The sequence below is a fragment of the Orbicella faveolata genome, unplaced genomic scaffold, assembly GCF_042242905.1.
Source record: "Orbicella faveolata isolate gen_17 unplaced genomic scaffold, um_ofav_v1 contig_25, whole genome shotgun sequence".
Classification (NCBI taxonomy): Eukaryota; Metazoa; Cnidaria; class Anthozoa; order Scleractinia; family Merulinidae; genus Orbicella; species Orbicella faveolata.
The window spans coordinates 1521139-1546427 of record NW_028301553.1 but is presented as its reverse complement, the minus strand read 5'-3'; the positions used below and the strand labels follow the sequence as shown (position 1 = coordinate 1546427).

General features: G+C 37.8%; 1 protein-coding gene across 2 annotated transcripts; it reads right to left on the bottom strand.

The window, feature by feature from the left end:
* Window positions 1-907: 907 nt before the first annotated feature.
* Window positions 908-24087, bottom strand: LOC110040131 (A disintegrin and metalloproteinase with thrombospondin motifs 6-like). 2 transcript variants are annotated; one of them, XM_089293658.1, is made up of 26 exons: window positions 23960-24087; window positions 21533-21608; window positions 21040-21098; window positions 20759-20828; window positions 20330-20646; window positions 19471-19612; window positions 18577-18728; window positions 17278-17361; window positions 16379-16506; window positions 15550-15563; window positions 15308-15419; window positions 13361-13495; window positions 12715-12871; window positions 11632-11727; window positions 11041-11180; window positions 10382-10448; window positions 9087-9174; window positions 8152-8276; window positions 6734-6857; window positions 6245-6334; window positions 5973-6121; window positions 5516-5657; window positions 4792-4921; window positions 4252-4465; window positions 2044-2200; window positions 908-1087 (listed from the first exon to the last, which is right to left on the bottom strand). In XM_089293658.1, exons 2-26 carry the CDS (start codon window positions 21582-21584, stop codon window positions 1023-1025), a joined length of 3009 nt encoding a protein of 1002 aa, XP_089149784.1. In that variant the 5' UTR covers window positions 21585-21608; window positions 23960-24087; the 3' UTR covers window positions 908-1022. The 2 variants fall into 2 exon arrangements, with proteins under 2 accessions (XP_089149784.1, XP_089149785.1); XM_089293659.1 differs by having other exon boundaries at window positions 2029-2200; window positions 23960-24086.
* Window positions 24088-25289: the final 1202 nt, after the last annotated feature.

Genomic DNA, 25289 nt, shown 5'->3' with positions numbered 1-25289 from the left:
CTTGTTGTACTTATAATAACAACGATAGATCTTCATTAATATCTAGATTACGTCTGTTAACTGAATGGACATTGTTTATACTTCACGCTTCTTTTGGAGGGAATTAACGACTTATTTTCAGAGTGAAGCTTGGACACTTTAAGCACATTTTATCTTTCTCTTTTGTTTACTGTTGTTTGGTAAGTGTAATCTCTTAAGTGTTACAAAAACTTTCCAGTCAAATGTAAAAATGAAACCATTAACGTACTTTTTGCGTTCATGGTACGTAATACTAAATCCGTTGTTATATTAATAGTTTTAAGGAAATGTACCTTGCTATGGTATATTTAAATTACTCGCTCGCTGGCTGGCAAAAAATGGTATACTCGAACATGCTGGCAAACTTTTGGCAAACTTTTCTTATGCTGGCTAGCTAGGTGACAAATTTAAAGCATGCTGGCTCGTTGACGACCTCATCGTCGAGCGCTGGCTGGGAGTCCGATAACTTCGAAAACCTGCTTGCTGGCGGTGAAGAGCGGGTATTTTTTTCCCAGGAAAGTTAAATATTAAACAAGATTGACGTAGCGACACTCGGGTAATGTTAAGCAGACCGTACGGTGGATTTTCTTCAAAACTGTCGTTGGGTACTCCTGTACGGTATCTTTACTCGAAATCCGTCACTAAAACAAGACAAAATGTATAAATATCCACTGTAAAGCTACAATTTCTCTGATTTATCCATAGCGCAACAACTTTTATTTGACTGAAATCCCACACAAGTTCGCATTGCGGACCCATTTTTCAGAAGAAGCTATTTTCAAGCTTCGTTTATTAAAAGAGCGAATAATTTAGTGTAATCAGTGCTAGTTTGATAAAACTACTCGTGTGGCTTCATATCTTTTAATTATTATCATTTTAATGCTTTAACATTGTCAACAAGTAGCTTTATTTGCATGGTTATAAATTCTTACAACATTGCAAAAGCATGCAACTAACAATAAAACATTAAATCAAGAAACGACTTGTAGGACGTTTATCACAGTTCATCTTCTTCTTGATCTTTTTCTTTTATTACGTCTTCTTCTCTTGTTTGGTTTACCACCTGTGTCTATATATATATAAAAAGAATATTAATTGCGTTAAATGTAAATTTTATTAAAATTATATATCACGGAGTGACACAATCAAAGCTGTAGGAAGCAAGACAAGAGTGAATTCTACTGAGTCAATAGGCCACGTTTGGTAAATCAATATTCTAACATGGCTCCGAGGCTTTCAGGACAAACTTCTATATTTAATGTTGTTTTCTTGGTATCTAAGTCTCTTTTAGGAATTGAGAGACAAAAGAAACTTATGAAAATTACAATTTTGACCCGAAAGCCTCGGAGCCATGTTGGAATATTAATATATATCGCACGTGGCCCATTGAAACGGAAAATAATTGTTTCCACGAGCATCTAAAACATTTTAAACAATAAAGGAAATCAGGAATGAGTGCAGAACTGTTATCTCAATGAAAACGTTTGCTTAGTTTTACTTTATTGACAATGTTTGGATTTTGTTACGTTGCGGCATCAATTTCCATCAAATTCATTCAGGTTTGAAAAGAGGTGGAATTTGCACGTCTAAGATATCCAAGCTTTTTGTGTCGGGTTCGCATTAATTTTATATATAAGGATAATATGAAAGCGTCAAATATTTTAAGAACAAATAGATACATTAACCAGTCAAGATGGACGGATAAAAGACAAAACAAAAACTAAAATGTTCTCAGATAATGATGGTGATCCTCTTAGTTATTGGCTAACATGGAGGCTTCCCGGTTAAAGGAGAAAAATAAGATTCCCTTTGAGTATATGTATTTCCTTTTACTACAAGTTTAAAAGATAAAAGATAAAAGCGAAATGGCCGAAACTTTAAAGCTCCTATTCAAACGTTTTAGGTGAATGGGCCTCTATAGCTTAAAGAGTTCCCCCTTAATTGAGATATTAGTCGTATTTTATTGAATAAATTTGATATACGTAAGAAATCTAATTATTGTAAGCATACCGAGGCTTTACAAACCAGAGCAGGGAACGTCATAATTGCATTCCTCCGATACAGGCGGCTTGACTGCGTTTTCACAAAAGACTTTTGGCACTGCGCTATATTGACCATCGCTGTTCAGCTTCTTGCAGCTCAGAGTGCGGATGATAATACCACCTTCACAGGTTTTAGAACACTGCCACAAAAATAATGAATAAAGCAACATTAATCAACGTTTTACAAGTAAAATAGTTATTTCGAAGAATTTCAGAGTTTTTTCCCAAACATATATGTGAGTCTTTTTACCTGAGGGATATTCTACCAATAATAATAATAATAATAATAATAATAATAATAAGAAGAAGAACTTCATTGAAATCTCCTCAGAAAACCTATTTGCAAATCTTCACACATTCCACTATCATAGACTAAAATTTTGATGAAAATAAAAGTAATAATAATAATAGTAATAATAATAATGATAATAGTAATAATAATTATAATAAAAATAATAATAATAAATTAATCGTCCTACTTGGAACTGCTCACATACTTAGGAGGACTCTCTCCATCAAGTAATCAAGCAGACTTATGACTGCGCTAAGCTCATGGACTGAACTCGACACCATAATTGAAAAGAGAAAAATTTAAGGATTTACCTCATCATCATCTTCATCATCATAATAATAATGATAATCTACAACGTACGCGATGGCTGTCTGGGTTGGAGATAATCAGGCGGAGTTATTCAGAGCATTAGAAAGAGAAAACTGCCGTATTGCCAGGATTATTTTCGTTTTACCATCGGACATGCCCTCGGAAGAGATCTTAGCAACAGCCAAGTAGAGCAACTCGGCACATCTATATAAGGTTTCTTTAACTGAACTTCTCTGTAAAGGATACTTTGGATTACTCGTACATGGTCTGGTTAAACAATTGATGAACCGCAACTGTAGATCTGCTTTGAATGAAGCACGTACTCGTATCGCCGAGTTTTTCTTCAAAATACATGCAAAATTCTATCTTTTGTACGGAGGGGCCGTCCTTTGGAATGCATTAGGACATTCTTAGTGATGGATCGGTCTTTTAATTGACTGCAGAAACATCAAGTAGCTTCAAGTCTTTAGCTGTGTTTGTATTTCAAGCTGTATACGTAGATGTACTGTAATGTTAGTTGCGTGAGTGTTAGTAGTGTAAGTTATGTAACTGACTGTATTGTATGCAAATAAAAGTTTGTTATATATATATATAAAAAAATTAATAAAAAAAAGTAGCTTCAAGTCTTTTGTGAAAAATCTTCACAAACGACTAATTACAGACTAATGGAAATTAAATGTTTTTAATCTTAACAAGTGTTGTCTAACTTCCTAGTTTAATGTAGATCTCAAAGGAAAAATATACGTCACCTTGTGGCCATTATCAAATGCAGACTAAAGTCGTTCAGTTCAGACATATACTAACTTAGGTGGTAATGGCGACAAGATGACACCGAAACGTCATGTTATAGCGTTTATTTTTTCCTATAAGATGTTTTTTCCGTATCTTTTTTGATGTAGATTTTTCCTTTTTATTGTAAATCAAAACATTGAACTTTGATAATTGTTATTTGTTTTATTTAGCTGGTACGCGACCACACAAGCTGAAACTTTTGCCATGTAATCGTGTCTTTATAAAGGTTGTATGTATGCATTACGTTGGTAATACAGACCCAGGCTTTAGATGTTACTCAAAGCTTTATTACTACAGTGTATGTATGTATGGGTTCTCCCTCCAAGTGCCCACCTACTAAGGGGCATGCATCTGTTAAGTGGAACCCTGTGGTATAAGTGTTTAGCATCCGGTCAATTCTAATTTTGGCTTTAGTAATGACACTTTTAGTAAAAATGACATTCCCAAACTGCACCCGAAATATTACTCACTCGACAGTATCGTTCTTTTGGCATCAAAAATACAGATTATTACCTGCATGCATACAAATTGAGAACACATAGACATAGACAGAGAGAGAGAGATTATTTTACTTGGACACACACTTAGCTATGGTAACGGTGCGTCCCATACCCTTGATAAGTAGAGTCTACAAGACGCACCAGCTAGTTTACAGGTGCGCCGAGAAAAAAAAAATAACACAGAAAAATGTGCAATTGGGTGTAAATATTAAACTAAACTATCTTAGATTATATAACTACTATAAAATATCGAAGAATGTATATGTATAAGAACACGTCAAACAGACAACGGTTTTACCTCTCCCCATGGAGAAGGAACCCATTCAGCAGGACAGGCTACTTTATAGCAAGCTCTCTGGAGCTCCTTTGGTCTTGGTTCCTTGCAGCTGCTTTCACTCACGGTTTTGTATTCTTCTGGGTCCTGACTCACTTTTTCTCTGCAGGACAGTTCACGCGTCACTACACCACGTCCGCATGTCTTTGAACAGGAGCTCCATCCAGTCAGGTGCCATCTGTTTCAGACATGGGGACATAGTTTAATTTGATGGAACTTATGCTTTCTTCGGGGCTTGGGAAACATCGAGTCACTCCTGTGGTCAGTATGCGAGTTAGGTTTTATTCTAATTCTCAAAGTTAGAGTGAGCATTTTATATATTCAAAGATTAACTAAACTTGTGTGCGAATTTCGAAAAAACGATGGTTGCGCTAGGTCAGCGGGCGAGTGATACACTTAGCCGATTTGTTGACAAAGGTAAATTAAGCAAAGTAGCGAGTTTGTGAAGGTGAAGTTAAGTTGTGAATCGTTAGCCATTCGGCGGAGCACAGTTCATTGACAAACCTTGGAGTACAAGCTTGAGTATTACACGGCATCTCATCTTGTGGTTTGTCGGCACCTTTTTCACAGATCTTATCTGCAACTATTGATTGATCATCCTTTCGTTTGCACTTTACTTGTCGAGTTTTTTTTCCTGCGAATAAAACATCAATACAAAACACTTGTATGGTTTTAATTTGTAGTAGATTCCTGTAAGTTACTGGCCGATATTGGAATTAACATGTGAGCTCTTCAAAAACTCTCGCTTTTAATTATCTTGACGTTAAATAGTATCTCAAGTTATTTAGCTGCGTCCTTTTCTTATCGCAGAGCCAGTTCGTTCTTGGATACTTGATTAAGTTTTTTTCTGCAATTTTTTTTTAACTACTTCATTGCATAGTAAAATTGAACTGTACAAAAATATCTTTCGGAGTGATAACGCATATGAATAAAATGATTTGAGTTCGAGATAGCGGAGAGTTCAGGATAACTGACGAGTTCGAGATAAAAGGACTTTAGAAAAAGTCCACTGTAGGTACCTGTGTCCGTGTCTATGTTTACCGGACTGTTAATACTGAATTGCAGCTACCATTGTGCATGTTTCTGAGTTTTGTGACGTGCGTGAAATGCAGGAACAAAACTGGCAACGGGCAAGGTGTCTGAATATATATATATATATATATTTTGGAATTAAAATATAGGTAGTCTCATAAATGCGTACGCATTGTGGACCAGATCTAGCCTTTACCTCCAGCGCAATCCTCAGAACACGTTGACCATCCTGTCTTCTCATCAATGATCCACTCAACGTCGCTTGAACTAATCACTGATTTCTTTCTTTTTAGGTAACTGCAAACAGCTCCATTGTTTATGCCCCTGTTATACACGAACTATAAAGATTGAAAAAGATGTAATATCTTTTGAGGAAACTCTGAACAGCATCCAGGTCCGCTATACTCACTCCATACCCTTGCAGTCCATAAGTGATCTTCAGCAGGACAATGGCTTGAATGAGATTATCAGTCAATATTCTTTTTGCTGAGCTTTTGATATGGTGTAAAATTAGACAAATTTTGATATAATCACATAGTTCAGAGCTGCTTAACGTCAATTGCAATCGATGTTGATGTAGCAGTGAAATATAGCTCATATGCTAACACCATCCATTAAATTAAACAAAAGATGGTTCTAGTTATGTTTCTTACCATGAATCTAAAGGGCTGGTTAGTTGGTCCAGGAATATACACAAATTCTTTGTTAGATTTTCTACCATAGGTGATTGTGCTACCAGCTGCATTGATCTTTGTAGCTCTAGGCGGTGTTATGAGGTAGGTTTTCTTGGCATCTTGTACACCTGACGGTAAATAAAAAGAAAAAAGTGTGTTAGTGTTAAAATAAATGTACAGAAATATATAAACGAAGCACTGTGTGGCTGGGTAGCTAATTTTTACGACCACATACAAAATCTACTTCTCACCTATATTATTTTTATCAGCAGCCTTTTCGAACACCCATATATTTTTTGATCCCTTGGGAACCACACACATAAGGTCCGCGTTGTCAACTCCTGTGATTGTACCGAGCAAAATATAATTTAGTTGAAAATTTATGAACGTGAGCTACAACTTAGAAATTAAATGCTTCTGCGCGACAGAGTAAGGGAATAAGTTGGGAAATTCGAGCCCTCGTATCTAAAGCACCTTGTTAAGATATAAACAAGTATGACCAAACAAGTCGGTGTGTTTGGGGAGCAAGGATGACGCTGTGGTGAGGGCGTTCAGCCTCCCACCAACATGGCCCGGGTTCGATTCGATTTCGGCTCGGCGCCATATGTGGGTTTAGTTTGTTGTTGGTTTTCGCCTTGTCCCAAAGACTTTTCTTCGGTTTTCCACAAAGAAACAACGGCACGAAAACCAGCTAAGGCTGATGTGACTATCGTAATTTTACTTAATTTTACGTTTCTTACCTTTCTCACGCCAGTCATCAGTGTAGGTGAGCATCACCTTAGTGCATTTGGTGCTGTCTCCATTGCAAACTCCACAACGATCAAATGAAAAGCCAGATCCGATGTTGAAATCGCACCCGACAGGCTATAAGATAATATTAATGTCATCTAGATATTATCTGTAACTATTATGTCTGTGTTAAAAGTTTTAGTAAATTGATAATCAGGATCCAATCAGACTAGTATCGAGCTACTGTATACTTCGATGGAACGGGGTAAAATTTTAAAGGATAATGCTACCCCTAAAATAGGCTAATAAAACGGTAATAAAAACCACGCACCGAAGTTTCAGCTTCTAAAGTGCAGGTTTTCCTCGTGAAATTCTTCTCCAAATAAACCCAAAACCTGGGATCGTCGCCGCCATTTTAAACAGCACTCAGCAGCCAGGCCGCGTTTTCGTGACGTCTTTCCGTCCCGAAGGGATTTTGTCCCGATGGTTTCCGAGAAGCCTTTCAACTACCACTCTGGGCAGTGTCATTTTGAGCCACACGTGCCCCAAAACCCGAAAATGATAGCAGTGAAGATAGTGACGTGGATAATCGTTTGAAAAAAAATACATTTTGCTGATCTTGTGAAGGATGCCAAATCAGTTGCAGGTTTTTCTGCTTACCGCCAATTTCGAGTTGGACGGAATGACATCACATAAAGACAACCTGACTGCCAAGTACAGTTTCAGAATGGCGTCCTCCAAAGTCGAATTTTGGGCTTCTTTCGAGATAAATTTCTTCACGATAGCAGACTCTTAAGAGGCTGAAACTTCGGTGAGTGCAAAAACCCAATGTTTACTTGCTATACGCGTGGAGACAAAATAGAAGTTTTTTGAAGTGACTTTCTCCTTTAAATAATTACTCAGTAGACCTTTTCACGTTTCCTGACGCCATCTTGCTTGAGGGAAAAGTAGAGCAAAAGTTGCAGTAAATGTATGGGAAAATTTAAAAGTTCGATGCCCAATAGTTCGAGGGTGATTGATGTTTTTTTAAAATTATTTAATGAGTTACAGGGAGCAGATACTCAACAGAAGATTTTGGTTGCCAAATGCGAAGAACATAGACCTGCTGTCAGGCGAGGAATTGTACTTTTAATTTTTCATACAAAAGTCTCTAGTTAGCTTGCGGTGGAGGATCATTGGGCGGAGGGAATATTATTAGTGAATTAGTTCTGCCATGCGCTTTCATTCATTCGTTTCAATTCGTTCGCTCGATCTTTCGTTCGTTCATTGTATGCCTAAAGTACTCCGTTAACAACCCGTTCTAAGTTTATTAGCCTGACGTCTAATTCACGGTTGTCTCCACTCCGCCGTCCCTCGTGTCTGTGATCAAACCATACTATATGCTAGGGATCCTAACATAGGTTCAAGCATGAAATGTGTTGCATCATACCATGCACTTTCCACCAATGCAAACGTCGTTACCCTCTTCCACACCGTGGAGACATTTTGTCCCGTCTTTTACTAAACCCTTAACATAAAGGAGATTTCCTCTTCGGCAAAACAATGTACAGGTATCTAAAATAAAAGTATTATTGCTTTACATTAGCAAGCCCTGAAAACTTTCACAGACAACATTAATTCTTTCTTACCTGATTATTATAAGGCTTTGAATCATGGATCAATCTGACATTTTGCTAATCACGCCGGGACTATATCTTTACACACAAGCTTAAATAGCAATTACAGCCAACAATACGGAAAACAAGAAATAACATCAAAATTGCCACTTGGTGGTACGGTGCAAACTCATGCGAAAGTTAAGGGTTGATAAAATTACCTCCTTAAATTTTCGTTGCTACAAGCAGAGTTCTTGGAAACCTAATACCAACATAAAGCTTCCATATTAATCTAGAGGATCTAGTGAATTGGTAGCAGTGATGTGATGTGATGTGACGTGACGTGATGTGATGTGACGTGACGTGACGTGACGTGATGCGATGCGATGTGATGTGATGTGATGTGATGTCAGGATGCCCACCATGTAGGATTTTATTATTCTTAATGACGCGATAATCGATAAAAATGTTAAAGAGTTGCAATGAAAAAAACTTGAGCTTTAGGTAAACTCGTAGGTAAACATATACAGTTTTCGCAATGTTGAAAATATTCCTGGGGAATTAATGAATAAGCACCAAGAGATTTAAGCGTTATTAGATAGAGCTAAATAGGTAAAATAGCCTCACCTATCCAGTTATTAATTCTTGTGATAATATCCTTAAACTTAGTTCATTTCGACACCAAAACTACCCGAAAAAACCCCCACATAATTTGGCTTTTAAATCCGAACTGATAAATTGATGTTTTTTTTTTTCTAAATATATTTACCTTTTCCTCCCCTGTAGTATGCAACAAAATCTGCACTAAATTTCTTGCACTGAAGATCTCGGTATTTTGTGGAGCCAGCTGGACAAGGCTGTTGAAAAAAACGAGTCCAACAATAATTTATGAGGCATCTCATCGATTTACGTGTGCTGAGTAAAACTTAATTAAACTTAAACGAGTTTAAAAAGCTAAATATTTAGTTCAAGGAGCGTGTTATTAAGAATGGATGTCGTGGGGAAAAAGGAAAGACAATTCGTAGAATAATCAAGTCATTTAGTATCAATCACACAATCATAGTTAATAAAGGGGAATGGTTATAAAACCCGACAAAGTTCTTAGTTGTATGTTTTTGTTCGCTGTTTTTGGCCTTGACCGTGTACAAAACACAATAGTTGTTTACTCCGTACTGAGGAACTAACCAATAGGAACGTTTTGGTGACGTAATTCATGCATAGTGTATGAGCGCAAACAAAAGATTGTGCACGGTCGTGGACCTTCCAACATAAATCTTGAAATATTTGTTTGCTCATTTGATGTTTGCCAGGCCTCATAACCAGTTCCCTCTATTAATTATGACACATGCAATGTAGTATATAATGTCATAAAAAGCTATCTCTTCCACTTCATATTTTCTGGCATGTTATGTTAAAGCGGCAAACCAGTGTTAAGCTATGTTATGTTCGGCCAAATATGTACAACTTGTTTCCAGAATTGTATTGCGTAACACTTTGGCTGAGATGACCGATGTGCATATTTGAGTTCTTTACGAAAAACATCCTCTTTTTTATTTCGCATCGGGTGCCGTAAAAAAAGAAAAATAATGTTTGACAAAAATAATAAGTAGCAGCAGGTTTGTTTGTATCTTTATATTTGTGAGTGTGTGTGTAAGTGTGTTACCAACCGATAACTATATAAATAATCTATGTAACTTAATGTCCGCCCATTCTTTTTAGCCCTTATGGTTATTTTGGGCAGGCAGTACTCTATACTAATTTAATGTTCATTGTAATTATTTTATAAATTGTGAGTACAAATAAATGGTTGTTGTTGTTGTTGTTGTTGGTTTTCTTGATTCACCTACCAACGTTGGTAGAACTTTATAGAGATGACTATAACGGTTGTTTCTGTGTCAAATTTATCAGTATCTAAGTAATTCCTATCAACTATTTGGCTTAGATTTATCGATACTTGCCGACAGACAGTCTCATGAATAGATCAATTAATTAATTGATTTCATATCTTTGGTATTTAAATCATTGATTGAGAGAAAAAAACTGAAATTGGTGAGGTATTGTCACCCTTTTTTCGCAGATCCTAGTAAATCCTTGTGACTTTCCTCTACAATTTTCTCCTCCACTTTGGGGTCTTAAAGAAACAAAAGAGAATTATTATTAGCGTAAGTAGCTCTCAAGTTATTCGAGTGTTTCTATAGCTGGATATAAGTGTTTCCATCTATGTTCTACTTTTAACGACTTCAAAATTGACAAGAAATCCTAAGACCAAAAAGACTAATAAGTCCAATAAAATTGAATGAGCTAACTGCATAATTGTGTCACCTGATGCAGAAAACTGGTATTCTTTCCAAGTTAATGGTCGCAGATTCTACGACCGTTCAATTGACCCAGATGAATGCCAGCATTTATAAGAAATGATTAAAACACAATTTCGAAATGGTTTTACTTTTATGCTCAGAGCAGTGCTTCACTACAACCCGCTAATAAAAATAGCCCAAGCGAACTAACAATGAAATAATCGAAACATAGAGTTTAAAGGCGGGGCGGGGGAAAGGAGGAAGGGTTTTATATCACTTTTCGATGGCTGGAACCTGGATATAATAATTTACTTTTTAGGATAGGGGTATAATGGTGTCCCATTCGAGAGAATTGTGATGGATCACGTGATTACAAAATAGCCTTCATCGTTTAAGGACGTGCATTGTAGCTGTTTTCAGATATACCGTGGATTTGTACAAGTTCTTGTTCTCCACTGTATTCCACCTCCACATGTTCTTGAACAAGCAGTGTAGGAACCCCATTTACTCCATCCTCCATTTATTATCTGGGACCCGTCGTCAACACATTCGCCGCTTATGCACCACTGTAAAAGAAACGTGACTGTGTTAGACCTTGCCGCGGCCATGTATCTCCTTAGTAGACAGTGAACTCTTTGTAAGACGAATATTCCTAAGCCTTTTTCTAGCTGTCCTAGTAAGTTCAGTCATGACAGATCAGGTAAGATCTGACAAGCCACCTGTTTCCTCTTTAGCTTAGGAGGTGTCCGCCCTGATCGACCTTATGTCAAGCACAAAGTCAATGCCAAGCAGACTGCTGACTGGAGGATGCACACAAATTTTTAAGACAAACATTACCGTGATCTCTGAGAATTTAAAGCTGCCTGTACACGAGAACTTGGTAATTTTCCACCATGGCAATCATTCAGACATAGTTGTAAATTGAAAACTGTAGGTATTTCTGTTGTCTTTGTTGTTGGGGAGTTAACTGATGGCGGACGTTAATTATAAATGTTTAAAGCATTTAAAGAGTCTCACGTGTCTTGTTGCACAATACGTTCCATCAAGAGGACGAGCAACTTTGCTATAGCACGAATATCCGTTGGCTGTACAGAACAACGCCCCACAGTCAGACTGAAAATAAAAAGACAAGGAAGACATAAATAAATAAAAGAATAGCAAGAATTGACTTGTAGAGCGGTGGCCTCATGGTTAGTGCACTCGACACCAGATCGAGCGGTCCGGGTTCTAGCCCTGACCGGGGACATTGTGTTTCTGAGCAAGACACTTTACTCTCGCAGTAATTCGCCGTTACAAAGAGGTAACGGCGAATTTAATGATGAGGAGTAAACCCTGCAATGGACTAGCATTCCATCTAGGGGAGAGTAGATATACTCCAAGTCACTTCATGCTAAGGAAACCGGGATAATCTCGGGCGTGATGGGCCACTTGGCTCGTATGTAGACTTTACTTAAAGGTGAACCCCAGTAACTCGAACTCTGGAGGGAAACGAAAAACAGTTCGAGTTGGCGGGGGTTCGAGTTATCGGGGTCAATTGAATATCCAACTTGCCATGCTAATAATTGATAGTTTGCTGATTTTTCAGCACTTCGGTATACCGTGACAGCTAAAGGCACTGCATCCAGTATGACTCATAACATCGGGAAATGACTGTCATATATGTGAGCGGTCGGTTGCACTGATTAACATCAAATTGCTGTGGTGTTAGTTTTGAGTGTTTTTACCGGCTACAGGACAACAAAAGCTAATGGAATGACATCCCTGGTGAGTTACATGAACCAGAATTCGACTTATTGGGTTAAATTTTTATCAAGGGAAACGAAATTTAGTTCGAGTTAGCGGGGAATTCGAGTTATCCGAGTTAGAGCTAACCGAGCAAAAACGACTGAAAAGTGGGGTCAAATCTAAGGAAAATAGGACTTGGTTCGAGTTAGCTAGCCGGGAATTCGAGTTATCCGAGTTAGAGTTATCGGGATTCTACTGTATTTGTTTTTATACTCTTGAACTACTGAAAACCAAGCTGTAATAAAATTCGTAACCTTGTTACTTCAAAGCTCTTCCTGATGCGATATAAACCCAATTATATTTTGTTTTTGTTACCTGCTTATGTATACAATGCCGGTTTCCCTTTCCATATTGCTGTTTACACTGTTCATCTGCCGTGATAAATCTTCCTGGGAGATCTTTCTTAAAGACCTTCATATAAGAAGGTCTGCGCTTAAGCTGTACCTCGTCAAAACAACTGGATGCACCGCTTCTAGCAAATTAAATGGAAACAGAGGATCAAATCAAATGATCAGATTTAAACAAAGGACGATTGAATAAAATTGTATATTTTTTCTCTGTTACTAGTTTTAATTAGTAAGAGGGAGCTATGACTTCGAGGCACATTCCTGTTTGCTATCCGGTAATACTTGTAATACCGGAAAGTTATGCTTTTTGTCAGACATTTAGCGCACCAGCGATCACAACAGACCCTGGCTTCGAATTTTTGTCTTTTACGTACTTTATTTTTTTCCCAAATTCCCCAAAGTTCCTGTGTGCACGTGATGAGAAATTGAAAGTTGTTTGTATTTATTATTCATACTAGTTTTCTTTCTTTGAGATTTTTTTCTTTTTTTCATTCTTTTAATCACTGTATTGAATCCGATTTCTGAGCATGTATTACAATTCACATCTCCTAGCATCAAATAATATTATATTGCTTGTTAAATTAACGAAAAACAGTCGACAGCATTTTAGTTACCTTAACAGAGCTTCAATCCTCTGCCTAGAGCAAGGAGACCACGTTCCCGCCCTTTTTCCACCAGGTACGGATGTAGACATGATATATTGATAATTTGGACAGTTCGCTGAGCCCCCATCATGGTTCAAGCCAAGCCTTACGAGTAAAAACAAAGCATATAACTAAGACCAGGATTGAATCACATGTGGCACTTCAAAATCACAACGTAAATGTCCTCTAATCGCAGAAATTTGTCTGACTGATTTTCCAAAAACATACCCGTATAGAACCCCTTCATTCATGTAACCTGATATTTTTTGTTGAATTTTTTCTGCTTCCTTAACGCAGTAGTTTGTAAAGCTTATCTAGCCTGAAATGTAGAGAACTGCTTGTTGCATGGTTCATTTATTTAAGACTTCCCGGGAACATCATAAAGTCCAGTGAAGGTACAAGTCTAACGATTTGGTGGTTAGCGGCGTCCATTGTCGTACATGAAACGGCCCTGAGATTTAACGGGTCGCCGTTTATCCCCTTAATTAAGCAATTTGCAATGTGGCGATAATGCTGTGCTTGCTTTGGACAGCAAAGAGCTGCCACACCAATTACGGCTTAGACGTCAAACTGAAAAGATATTTCTAGCTGCTGTTGGCGATATTTGGCCTGAACTTTGATCTGGCCCAAGACCTCGAAAAAAAAAATGTTGTAGTGATGGAAAGGGTACTCGATGAAACCAAATACATTCGGGTCATTGTTATTTACGAGGAAAACATTTCCACGAACAGAGTCAAGTCAGAATCATCGAGCGCTGATGTGAGTAATATTTCATTGTTTTATCAATTTTAGACGTTTTCGGAATAGCTAACAATCAGAGCTGTCTGTGATTCGCTAGCGCGGAGGGAATTCAATGTGTGGTTTTCCGGTCGATGATTGACGCCGAAAACATGTGGAGTTTTCGGTTGTTCAGATTTATGGCCCAGTTTGCTTGAAGTTTAATCTTGAAGTTTAGTCAGTTCTCGATGTCCGGGAAGCCCTTGTTCAGTCCATTTAGGACAATGCAGACCTATAGATCAGCTATCCGCAAGGACTTTGATAAGTGTACGTTTGTTTTGATTTAGACCTCCATTTCATGTTGAAAACACGCTCATGAACACATATGAACTCTGTTAAGTGACCAAGTTTCTCTTCATGAGTTCTCGTAGTTCAGTGGATAGAGCGCCCGCCCGGTGTTCGTGAGATCATCGGTTCGATTCCTTTCGGGAGTCAGATTTTTTCTTTGTCCCAAGCTCGTGTCTTGTTGATCAATTCACCTTTCACACTCTTAATTAAATTGTACAGAAAAAAACGTGAATTTAGTCTTTCTGGCCTCGAAAGGCATACAGGACAGTTATTTCCTTTTATTTGAGACCTGCGTGTCGAAAGCTAGCTCTAAGACAGAATTGTATCAAGATTATCAGTGACATGTCAAATTCTGTGGCTATGTTTTTGAGAATACAGATAGATATAATCGGCTACTAATGAAAGTTTCTCAGGCTTTCTAATTACAGGGACAAGGAACTTAATCATTAGCTTAAATGGCGCAAGGACTATTTTTGGGATTAATTTGAGGTAACAAGGTAACTTTCTACTTAAATAAAACGAACTTAAGTGACACATAAATTAAGGAAGCAATACAATTAAATCAAAGGGATCAAAGGAGCATTTATCCTCCTTGGAAGGCATCTAGAAAAATCAAGAAATAAACCATGAAAGTTCTCTATTGCCTTATAAGGCAAAGGTATACAAAGGGGTAAAGATGTTAGAGTTATTAAAGTTATTATCCCAACTTATGCTCTTTTGGGAACAGCTGGAGTGTTAAATTAGGAGTTTAATGAAACATGATACAGATTGTCTCAATATATATGTCAGTATCAACTTCTAGCTCTGCACATTCACAAAGACCTCACACTGTTATTCCCGTTTTTAACTCACGTGTGTCCAGTTTCATGAGCGAGAATAAAAGCAGTTCCGAATCCCATGCCATCAGCATTGACCGCGAAGCTCATTTTGTTTTTGTGACATATTGTATTGTAATCTGCCAAGCCTGAAATTAAAAGAAGAAAATTAAGAAAATAAACATACGATTGTTGTGTTCAGGTAGGGGAAGGCCCTGCTAAGAAACTTAAATAATCTTCTAAAACGTTTTCAGCTTTAGCAGAAGCTAAAATAATTACCTCCAATGCTTCCCCTGTAAGAAAAAATAAAAGACGAAATTAGCACAAAACACACGTTACAACAACAACAAACTTTATTACCCCTTAGACTGACAGAAATATTTTTACAAGGTTGTATATTTAAAATAAAGTTATGGGCCTGGCTACCTGAAATAACTAGAGAGTTAACAGGGCAGGCAGCCAGGTCTACAGATTTATTACTTACAGGCAAGGAGCAGTGAAAAGGCACCAAAGAAACATTTTGCAAATAATCAGAGAACTAACAGCAAGACAGTGAAAAAATGAAGGTAAAAGCTGTCAAACACAAACCTGTTGGGGGAGGGGGGGGGGGGGAGGGAAGGGGTGGGGAAGAGAAAGTCCCATATTCAGCAATAATTCAAACATTTCAAAGTGCTTAAGAGGTTTACTACACCTTATGTTTGATTAGGAAATACATATATTTACATATGCAGAACTTCAGATCTTCACAGTCTTAGAAGAAGGAAGCGACTAGGCTCGATAGATTGTGGTCGTAAAAGTAGTGCTCGTATATTTCTAAAATTATGCTAATGACTATGCTAGCTTTTGTAAATTATGCTCATTATAGCAAAAAATGCAGAAAATATGCTATTACTTTTTACTTTAAATTTGGTAAGAATAACTATGCAACAAATAAGAAACTGGCAAACACATGTACCTCACTGTATGCACTCGCTGCCGCGGACGAAATTTTGGAAAATCGTTGAAAATTATGCTCGTATTGACGAATAATGCCAAAGATTATGCCAGCACAACCTATGGGAGCCTAGAAGCCACCTGGGTAATAGCAGTTAATTAACATATATCTTACCGGGAAATTAATGCTATGACGTCAGGGTGATTGGGATTTGAATCTGATGTTGGAATATTGACACTTTTTGCCCAGTTCCTAAGAGCTGAAAGCTTTGTTGGGTTCCCAGAATTCTGATTATAGTCAAGCTGGGAATAAAAAGCGAATTGTAAACCAGGTGTTTGGGAGGTCAGAATTGTTCTTGTTTCTGAACACTGATCCAAATCCAAACTAGTGATGAATTGTACTACTGAACGTGAAATCGTCACCGCACACAAAAACAAAATGAATTCAGCTATATAATAATGGTCTTTATTAAGAACTAAGATTCAAAACATCCCTTTGAACTGTTACAATAAAAAAGGCTTAACAGAAAGTAAAAATACACACAATGGGCAATTAAAATGAAGAGGGCAATTAAATAAAGTTATTTTAAACGATCTGTCCTAACGCGTGGTAGAACGTGGCCTGTATCAATCAATTTGGAGAGCGCAGGTGGTAGGCAACAGGTTATACAATGGCCCTGTAGGGCTTTCACTATTTTATTCCGTAGGCGTTTGTCGCTAGTATAAATTATGATGAGCCATGTTTGAGTCTCCTTTAAAGCTTATCGAAATTCTATTTGATTATTTCTGTCAGAACCTAACAGAACATCTCGGGTTTACGTGGCCTAGCCCATTTCACGCTAAAAAAAAAAAAGAATTTCAAAAGTAATACAAAACCAAACAAGCCTGTCCTAACACGGACCTGAAGGTATTGATTTAAATTCTAGCAGTTAGGAGTTATATTGAGATGAGAGGTTCAACAATAAAAGAAATACGGAGGACGTTAGTAACATACAACAAGTTACACTGCCCTAGATATGTTTGCACCATTTATGTCTTATTTTTGTTTCTGGAGCAACTAAAATTTCGACTTACTCCATCTTTGACAAGCTTAACCTGCACAACTGAGATGGTGATTTTCTTCTTGCCGATAGAATCATGATGATACATAGCGTTCACCTGCAACACAAGATTAGCGTGATTACTCATCATTGTACAGCACTGTGAAGGCTCTGATATCATATTTGTTTACACCCAATAAGAAGGATTGTGCTAAAATCTGTAACCGATTTTACTATTAGATTATGAGCTCAAGATTTCTATCGCGTAATCACCTCTCGATATAAATCTACTAGCGTTCTATCCCGAATGCCGTTCTCTGATTGGCTACGCTACTCAGTATCTATTCTGTGGTAGACATCACGTAGCCAAGCAGTGTCAGCTTGTTAACAAACTGGCAGACACTTCTTTGTGATTTTGAAGTATCTGTAAAGAGCATTTAGATAAAGTTTTGAACGAGACTAGTAGATTTATACTAAAACAATAAGATTATCCCCTTTCGATTTCTATTCTTGATAGTTTACTTTGGCTGCGCCCTCGTCAACTTTTGCGATCTCATGACCTAATTGTTGAATAGAAAAATGGAGGGGCGTTGACGAGGGGTGCGGGGGGGGGGGGGGACGGCGGGGACGGTGGGATTATGGATTAAGCGTGGTTATCGATGTGATAAAGCCGACCCGATTTCACTTCCCGGGGAATGATACGATATCACTTTCCCGATTGCGTTGTCTTATTACTTACACCCCACGGGGTTGTCTTATTTTAGATGCCACCAGCGTTGACGTGAGCACTCACTTTGCAGTTTTCTGCATATCATGGCATCTTTGGTGAGACTTTGATCAATTTCTAAACTAAAACGATATACTGTGCAAAAACAAACAAACAAACAAACAAACAAACAAATCAAGACTTGGGGCTCGAGAGAACTTATGAGTGTTAACAGAAACTCACTCTATTTTTGACAACGTGGTTGAAATTTTTTGAACCATCATTTAACCTGCCGCAGGAACCGAAAGATATCTGAAGATCAAAAAACTAGGCATGTTTTATTACTCAGCCAGATGGCAAAATGTAGATCGTTTTATCTTTGTTTATTGTGACGCTGACAAAATTGGAAAACATTTTGCTCTGTTGGAGGTGGTGTGTTTTTTTTTTCAGCTTCTTGTTAACAGCCCGGCTTCAGTAACCAGCGATGAGGCTATTTTTTTTTTTTTTTCGGCTTCTAATGTTCAAATGGTGGATAGCGTTATCCTCCGGATAACACACCATCTCGTGGTCAGCGCAGTATGTTTTGTCAACAGCAATCCAACAGGACGGCGATTGACATAAACTTACCAAGTTTGCGAGCATGAGCAAGTGTGTCGCGGTATCGTCACCGTGGTGGAGTATTGTGTCTTTGTCAGCAACTAGAGTAATCTCCATAAACTTATGACTATTATCGTCATCATCATCGTCATTTTGTTTGATTGTTTTCTCAGATGGTAAACCTATTAATGAAGACATTGAAGGATGTTGTTAGGTGTGATTTACTGCTACTGGAAGGCAAAGGTATGGTGTTTGTGGTGTACAGATATATCTTGTTAACCAAGCGCGAGGACCGCACTAGGAGAAAATCGGCCCGAGGTCTTGACAGTACTTTTTGTTGGAGAGTTGGAAGAAAAACAAAAGGAATCTTTCATGTGGACGCAAGTTCTTTCAGAAACGTAAGCCATAAAACTACCAGAAAATAATTCAATAGTAATCGCGCGGGTCATTCGGGACAGTGCCTGCCCGGTCCATACTTAGAGAATATTGGACCGGAATTTGAACAACTGATCTTATTGGTTGATCTTAGTTATTGGCCCTCTTATCTAACAAAGTCTTGTAATAAACAAAGGCTCTATCCTTTCGCTAGTCATATCAATCGGAACATTATTGATTCTGATTGGCTCGCCTCGCTTGGCTCGGTAAGTGGAGCGCGATCACAGCAGTACCCAGTTACAGCTGCTCATTCGCAACGTTTTAGTAGCTGACTGCTTGTAACTGGACACGTACATGTATGTCCTTTGGTAGTCAGTTAAGTACACTTCAATGATTTAAAAGGATTTATTTCATCATCCCTTCACCTCAATGTGGCTTCTTTCGTTTTGGTACCTTAGACCTCGACACCATGTTAGAATTTTCAAAATCCGATCTATCCTGAACTTTAACCCAGCCTTTATAAAAGTCACTTGTTTTTCATTTCAATACCTTCATATTGGTTTTCTGTGTTCTCGCCAACTGAACGTCTGTATATTAAGTGGTTGTTTACTTTAGCATTGCTGTCAGATACAAGATGGCTGGCGAGTGGCTGAAGGAAGAGCGTCTGGTCCATCAGTTGAATCATCCCCATCTGAAGGGACAAAAATAACACGTCCGTCATCAACAATACAAAAACAATCCTTTATTTGAACACGTCACGTCGAAGAGCTATAAAAGCTCGTTCAAAATTCGTACGTGTATTCCTAAAATACAAAGATTTACGTCATTTACAAGTTATAAAATCTGAAACATTAAAAATTTACTTGTCTTCTTGTCCAAGTGATCAATGATTACTTGGATACGAAGACATACCCTTCTTAGTCGCCTAACTTGGTGTTGATCATCCCTAGTTGTAAAACTCCACGTTTTATTTCTTGCCCTTTTCGAATCTTTCGCCTAAGAGTTCACAGGGACTTATCATTTTAGGCTCAATATGCGTTTTTCTACGCACCACGTCTACGCTCACCTCAAAATTCTCTGAACAAGTTTACAACAAGCTTTCTTCGTGAACTAACTAGCAGCAAACAGTAAAGACAAAAATTCTTGTTCAAAAAAAGTATCACGTGCACGAGAATTCTTTTCGAGTGGAGTTTACTTGAACGTGTTCGAATTCACGTGCACGTGCTATCACGCGCTCTTAACAGTTTCGGTCAGCACGCTTACAAAAATACACAAAAGGGCACGTCAATATTTTTGGTCTACTGGTCTAATTCGGTGGGTTCCGAGGGTGAAAAGTTGTGAAAACTTAGTTTGAATATGACTATATGGCGCCTGTTTCACGGAAAATCTTATTTTATCCGGGACTCACCAGTCCGTTTTTATTACCAACGGCAACCGAAGACCCAGGTTGCGAATTCACGTGACCATTGAAGAAGGTATTGTGCGGTGGATCCTCGCTAGTAACTGTTCCATTCTCGTGTCGCTCAACAGTCAGCCATGGTGACATGAGTTCTTCGTTCTTAGTAAGGTTTAGATGCAGTGACATACCAAAAGCTTTGACATTATAGTACCAGACATGTGGTTCTTCTGCGTGTCTTTTCTGCCTCGCGTGAATGTTAAGATTGTGCGAAAGAAACCTGTTGGCTTTGTCAACTTGAATGGGAGAAATGACTTCGTATTCTGGTACTGTGTGAAAAAACGTCACGCATATAAATGACACTGTCTTACACTAAGCCACGCCGTGCTACACTACACAGCACTGCACGATGAGCACTGCTTGAAGTCACATTATAGTTACCTTCCTCAGGTGAGCTTGCACCGAAGTATTGTTCAAGTTCATGCCTTTTCATGCGTAGATGAATGTTGTCCTACGAGGAAAGGAAATGTAATTGCTTCCAACAAGTTCCACACGTTTTAACTCATGTATACATAATTTGGAGGAAAAGAGAAGACATATAAAACAAGCCATCTGATTCTGAGTTTCTCGAGCCTGTATTTGAATTCGTATACAAAATAGTCGAAAATCAAGTCTGAAAGACCGTTTAATCTAAAGAAAAAAAGAAAGTATCTTGTCCATACCCGTTTGAATTGAGCAGCCACACCCTGGTTGTCTTCTGCCCCTGACCTCACATAAGTTCCTGTGACTCAAACATAAATATATTACTACATAGTTGTATAGGACTGGATTTAAATAACTAACTTAAGTATTGAAGCTAATTCATCTGACGTATTATACTGTTCTTCGGTGACTGTAATTTTCCCATGCTTATCTTTAAATTGAATTTTACAATCCGACTAAAACTTCTTGGACTGTATGTTTCTAAAAGTATACGGTTTCCACAAAATTATTAAGGGCCTTATTACTGTCCCAACAGTTATTTGTTAGGTGTTCTTGATTTGTTTCTAACTGTGCGCAAAACAGAAAGGATTTTGGCGTATGTCCGAACAACTAACATGTGCTACAACCATAGAAGTCTCAAAACTCAATTCACTGCAGTCTCCATAGGCGTAAGGGAATAATTGTTCATGCCTCGTTATTCGTTTTGGCAAGGATCAGAAAATAAAAGCATACCATCACAAATCGTGAGACAAATCAATAGACAGAGGCTGGTCAAAAAATTCATGGTCCAGTTTCCAAGGCAAGTTCGCTGCAAACAAACGAAAAACATCTCCATTAATACACATGCATATATCTTGCTTTTCATGGGGTTTTTGTTGCGGGTTGTTGTTTTCGTTCCAGCAAAACAACAACAACAACAGCTCTAACAAATGTATGAACAAACAATCAAACAAACAAGGAAATAATGGAGGGAAGAAGGAAAGAACAACGAAGGTACACAGGGGGGACAGGAGAGGTAAGTAGTAAGGGAGGAAGGGGGAGAGATGGACGAATCATTGAGTGATCTTTGGCCTTAGATTTACGTTTTCCTACAACATCGGCAAAAACATTCATAATTAGGTAGTACTAGTAGTACAGTGGAACCCCGTTGATATGGACAACAAAGGGGCATGATAAAGTGTCCGCATTATCCGGGTGTCCGTATTAAGCGGGCTAATTTAAGAGAAAATATATGAGCTTTTTAGTTGTCGGGACAAAGAAAACTGCCCGTTTTAAGTGGGTGTCCGTATTAAGAAGGTGTGCGTGGGGCGGGGCTTCACTGAACCTGGGAAAAAGAAATGCTTGTAATTTTCTCAGTAAACTGTAAATTTTCGCTCCCCTGATTGAAACCATCACGTTAACAAGGACTCATTAAAATAAGTGACTATTTGAAGTTTGAAATATAAAGCAATCTCCCTCTGAGGTCTCTCAATGTCAAATGTGATGACGAATTTAACTCTGGAATAATCCAGGTAATAAGCAGCAATATGTTAATGAAGTTTGGCAAATTGCCTGAAACCACGTGATCTCAATAAGAACGACCCACATATTTTCCGTTCGGTTTGTACGCACCTTTTGTAACCACGGATTAACTGCACATTGATTGCGTGTCTACGGTGCATCTCTTCTTGTGGTTTCCATTAAAACGATACACTAGGCCTTCTTGCTTTTTCCATGGAATGGACAACAAAATCATTTAAAATCGCGCTCTGGAGTTCTCAAATGGATTTTGCAAACAAAAATTTATTCGCTTCCTTTGAACTTCTCACTGATCAGGACTTGTCACATTTATAAAAAAAATGCGGAGAAGGAATTTGAACTTACAGCAACACAATACAAAACAGACACGAATCACTTCAGATATATCTAACTCTGAAAAATGTGGAAATTATGTAATAAATGACTTGAAATTTTCTTTTTAATACTTGCTTCCCAGTGTAAGCCAAGCACGATGGCTTTATTAAGACGGCATGGGCGCGATAACCACGAGGTCCGTACAACAACACCAAGGGTCAGTGTGTTCCCAGCATAGTTCCAAGCAAACTTGGATATAAGAGTACATTAGACGACTGAAAATGTTTAGAGAGGAAATTCCTTGTCTCAGACTGCCGGGTAAAACACCGTAAATTTCAAGCGCGCATTGTACTCTCATGGCAGGCCGACTTAGTGTCAAACAGGTCAGACGAGTTCAAAGAAAAGCTGAAGGAAAAGAAGTTGGAAGAGGGGAAGTATTGCCTTTTACATGCAATTATTGATTTTAGAAGCGTAAAATATTAAACTACAATATAACCTAGCGGAGACAGGGAAGCACTGATCGGTCCAAATATTGATTGGCATAGCTATGGGCCCTTTGAGCTAATTTAACCGTGTAATGAGACAAATCAAAATATAAAAATGTATAACAATAAAATAAACCACCAATAAAATACCTTTAAATTCTAGGTCTGACTTCCAAGAAAAATTTTGCTCAATTTATTACACCCAGTGAATTCGGTGAGATGGTAATCATAAGGATACGACCGTTTCAGATGACAAGAATTATCGCCAAAATAATCAACTATAACATCGACATTGTACGATATCCAACATCTATATTTTTAAGAATACTGTTTACTATGAGACAATAATTGCATTCCTTCATTCGCGAATTCTTTCCAGTGATGATGCAAAGCCTTGTAAGTAACATTAAGACGTGATAATAATTGATAAAGTTGAAAAAACGTCGACTTTCTGAAACGCTTCACGGACAGTTGACCGCATATTGTATCGATAAGTTCCTTCGATTGATATGCTTTCCGAAATCTTAACTAATCTCGCTAACGAAAAAGTGAAATATAATTGGCTATCAGTTCACAGCGTATCATACAGATGGAACTGAAGCAATATTCCCAGTTGCTTAATATTTTACCGAGAAACCCTAGCTGCAGTCGCGTTTTGTACAGTTACAAAAATTAAGTATCATGATCTTATGAAATGAAATTTAAGTGAATGGGGGAATTCTTAGTAAGCTACCAAACAAACGTAGTAAAATATATATCTTAAGAACAATATCAACCCCAGGAATAAAAACATAGATAACCTTTGGGCTCAGCAAGTTCTAAGATGATAATAGTGTTTTACCTGTGCTTGGTCTTCACTCTAAAGTTTCAGTTCTCTTCTTAGACCAGAGCTTTAAAGCGAAACCTCTTATAATAATTACTAACAGCCAGACGGCAGATTTTGTGCAAGCAGTCATGATAACAATCTAAGGCTTGACTGTCATATTTCAACTGCCGGTAAGCATTCTAAATTAACTTTATTACCAAAACGGAAAAAAGCTGATAGCTTTTTCAAAAGATTAAAAAGCCTCAACTGATAGTTTGATTGCTAACCGCAAATTAATGAGGGCAGAAAAACAAGCTTCAAAACAAACAGTAACATTCATCGGTGATAGTTTTAAGTCTTCTATCTTTTACTGAGGAATTTTAGAAGAAGAAAAACAGTTTTGGTCCGCCCGTTATCTCCTGTGGCAGAAACAGTGATAAAGAAGCCGTTTGAAGAAACGGTCTCGAAAGCGGTTGTTAAAATGAAGTGTGGTGTTTAAGTCTACAAAAAGCAATTAAACCTGAATTGTAATCCAAACATCATTTACATGTCAATGTTTGAGAACAAAAACTACCCTACCGAGCAACGAACGAAACAAAGAACGATAATTTCTTATAAAATAGAGTAAATTTCTCGTCGAAGAATCTTATTAAGTTGAGCTTTAATTATCTTCACCATGGTGACAAATCTGAATTTATGAATAATACGTGAAGATAAGCAAACGACCCTTACAAATCTACCTGTCTACAACAGCTGTGAGTACTATTATTCTTTTATGCTTGTGTCTGGTTTCACAAAAGACACTTCGAAATGTTCCCATTGTCAAGGTTAGTGTTAAGAGAACTAAGTGAATTGTAAATGTTTTTTTGTTAAAATGGGGTGAATCCTAAATTTCCGGCAGAGGCGGGCTTCACTGAGACACGTTTTTGTTAATAAACCTGACAATATCTAATTCTCCCGGCCGTGTTATATTTGGTTGGCTGGACGAAGACGAACTCTCCTCCTATGAGACAATTTATGAAATTCAACTGAACACTTGTCGAGTTTCTCCGCATTGCTACGGAGGGAATAATGCATGTGAGGGATTTCAAGCTTTATTAATATCAAAAGGTTTTTCATATATAAAGTTTGATCGTGTATACAGGGTTTGATCGTGTATTTTTATTTTCAATACCATCCTAATTATGTTTCTTGACACTTCAGTTCAACAGATATCCGCCCCTTTGTCTTAGCAACTGAATTGTATATTTATTTGTAGATTAAGTTCCTATCTTTAAAAGCTACTAAGAGTGAATGTTTTACATGAGATGACGGACTTAATCCAGATCTCTCGCCAAAGACAAAAAAACTAGCTTTTTTATGCCAT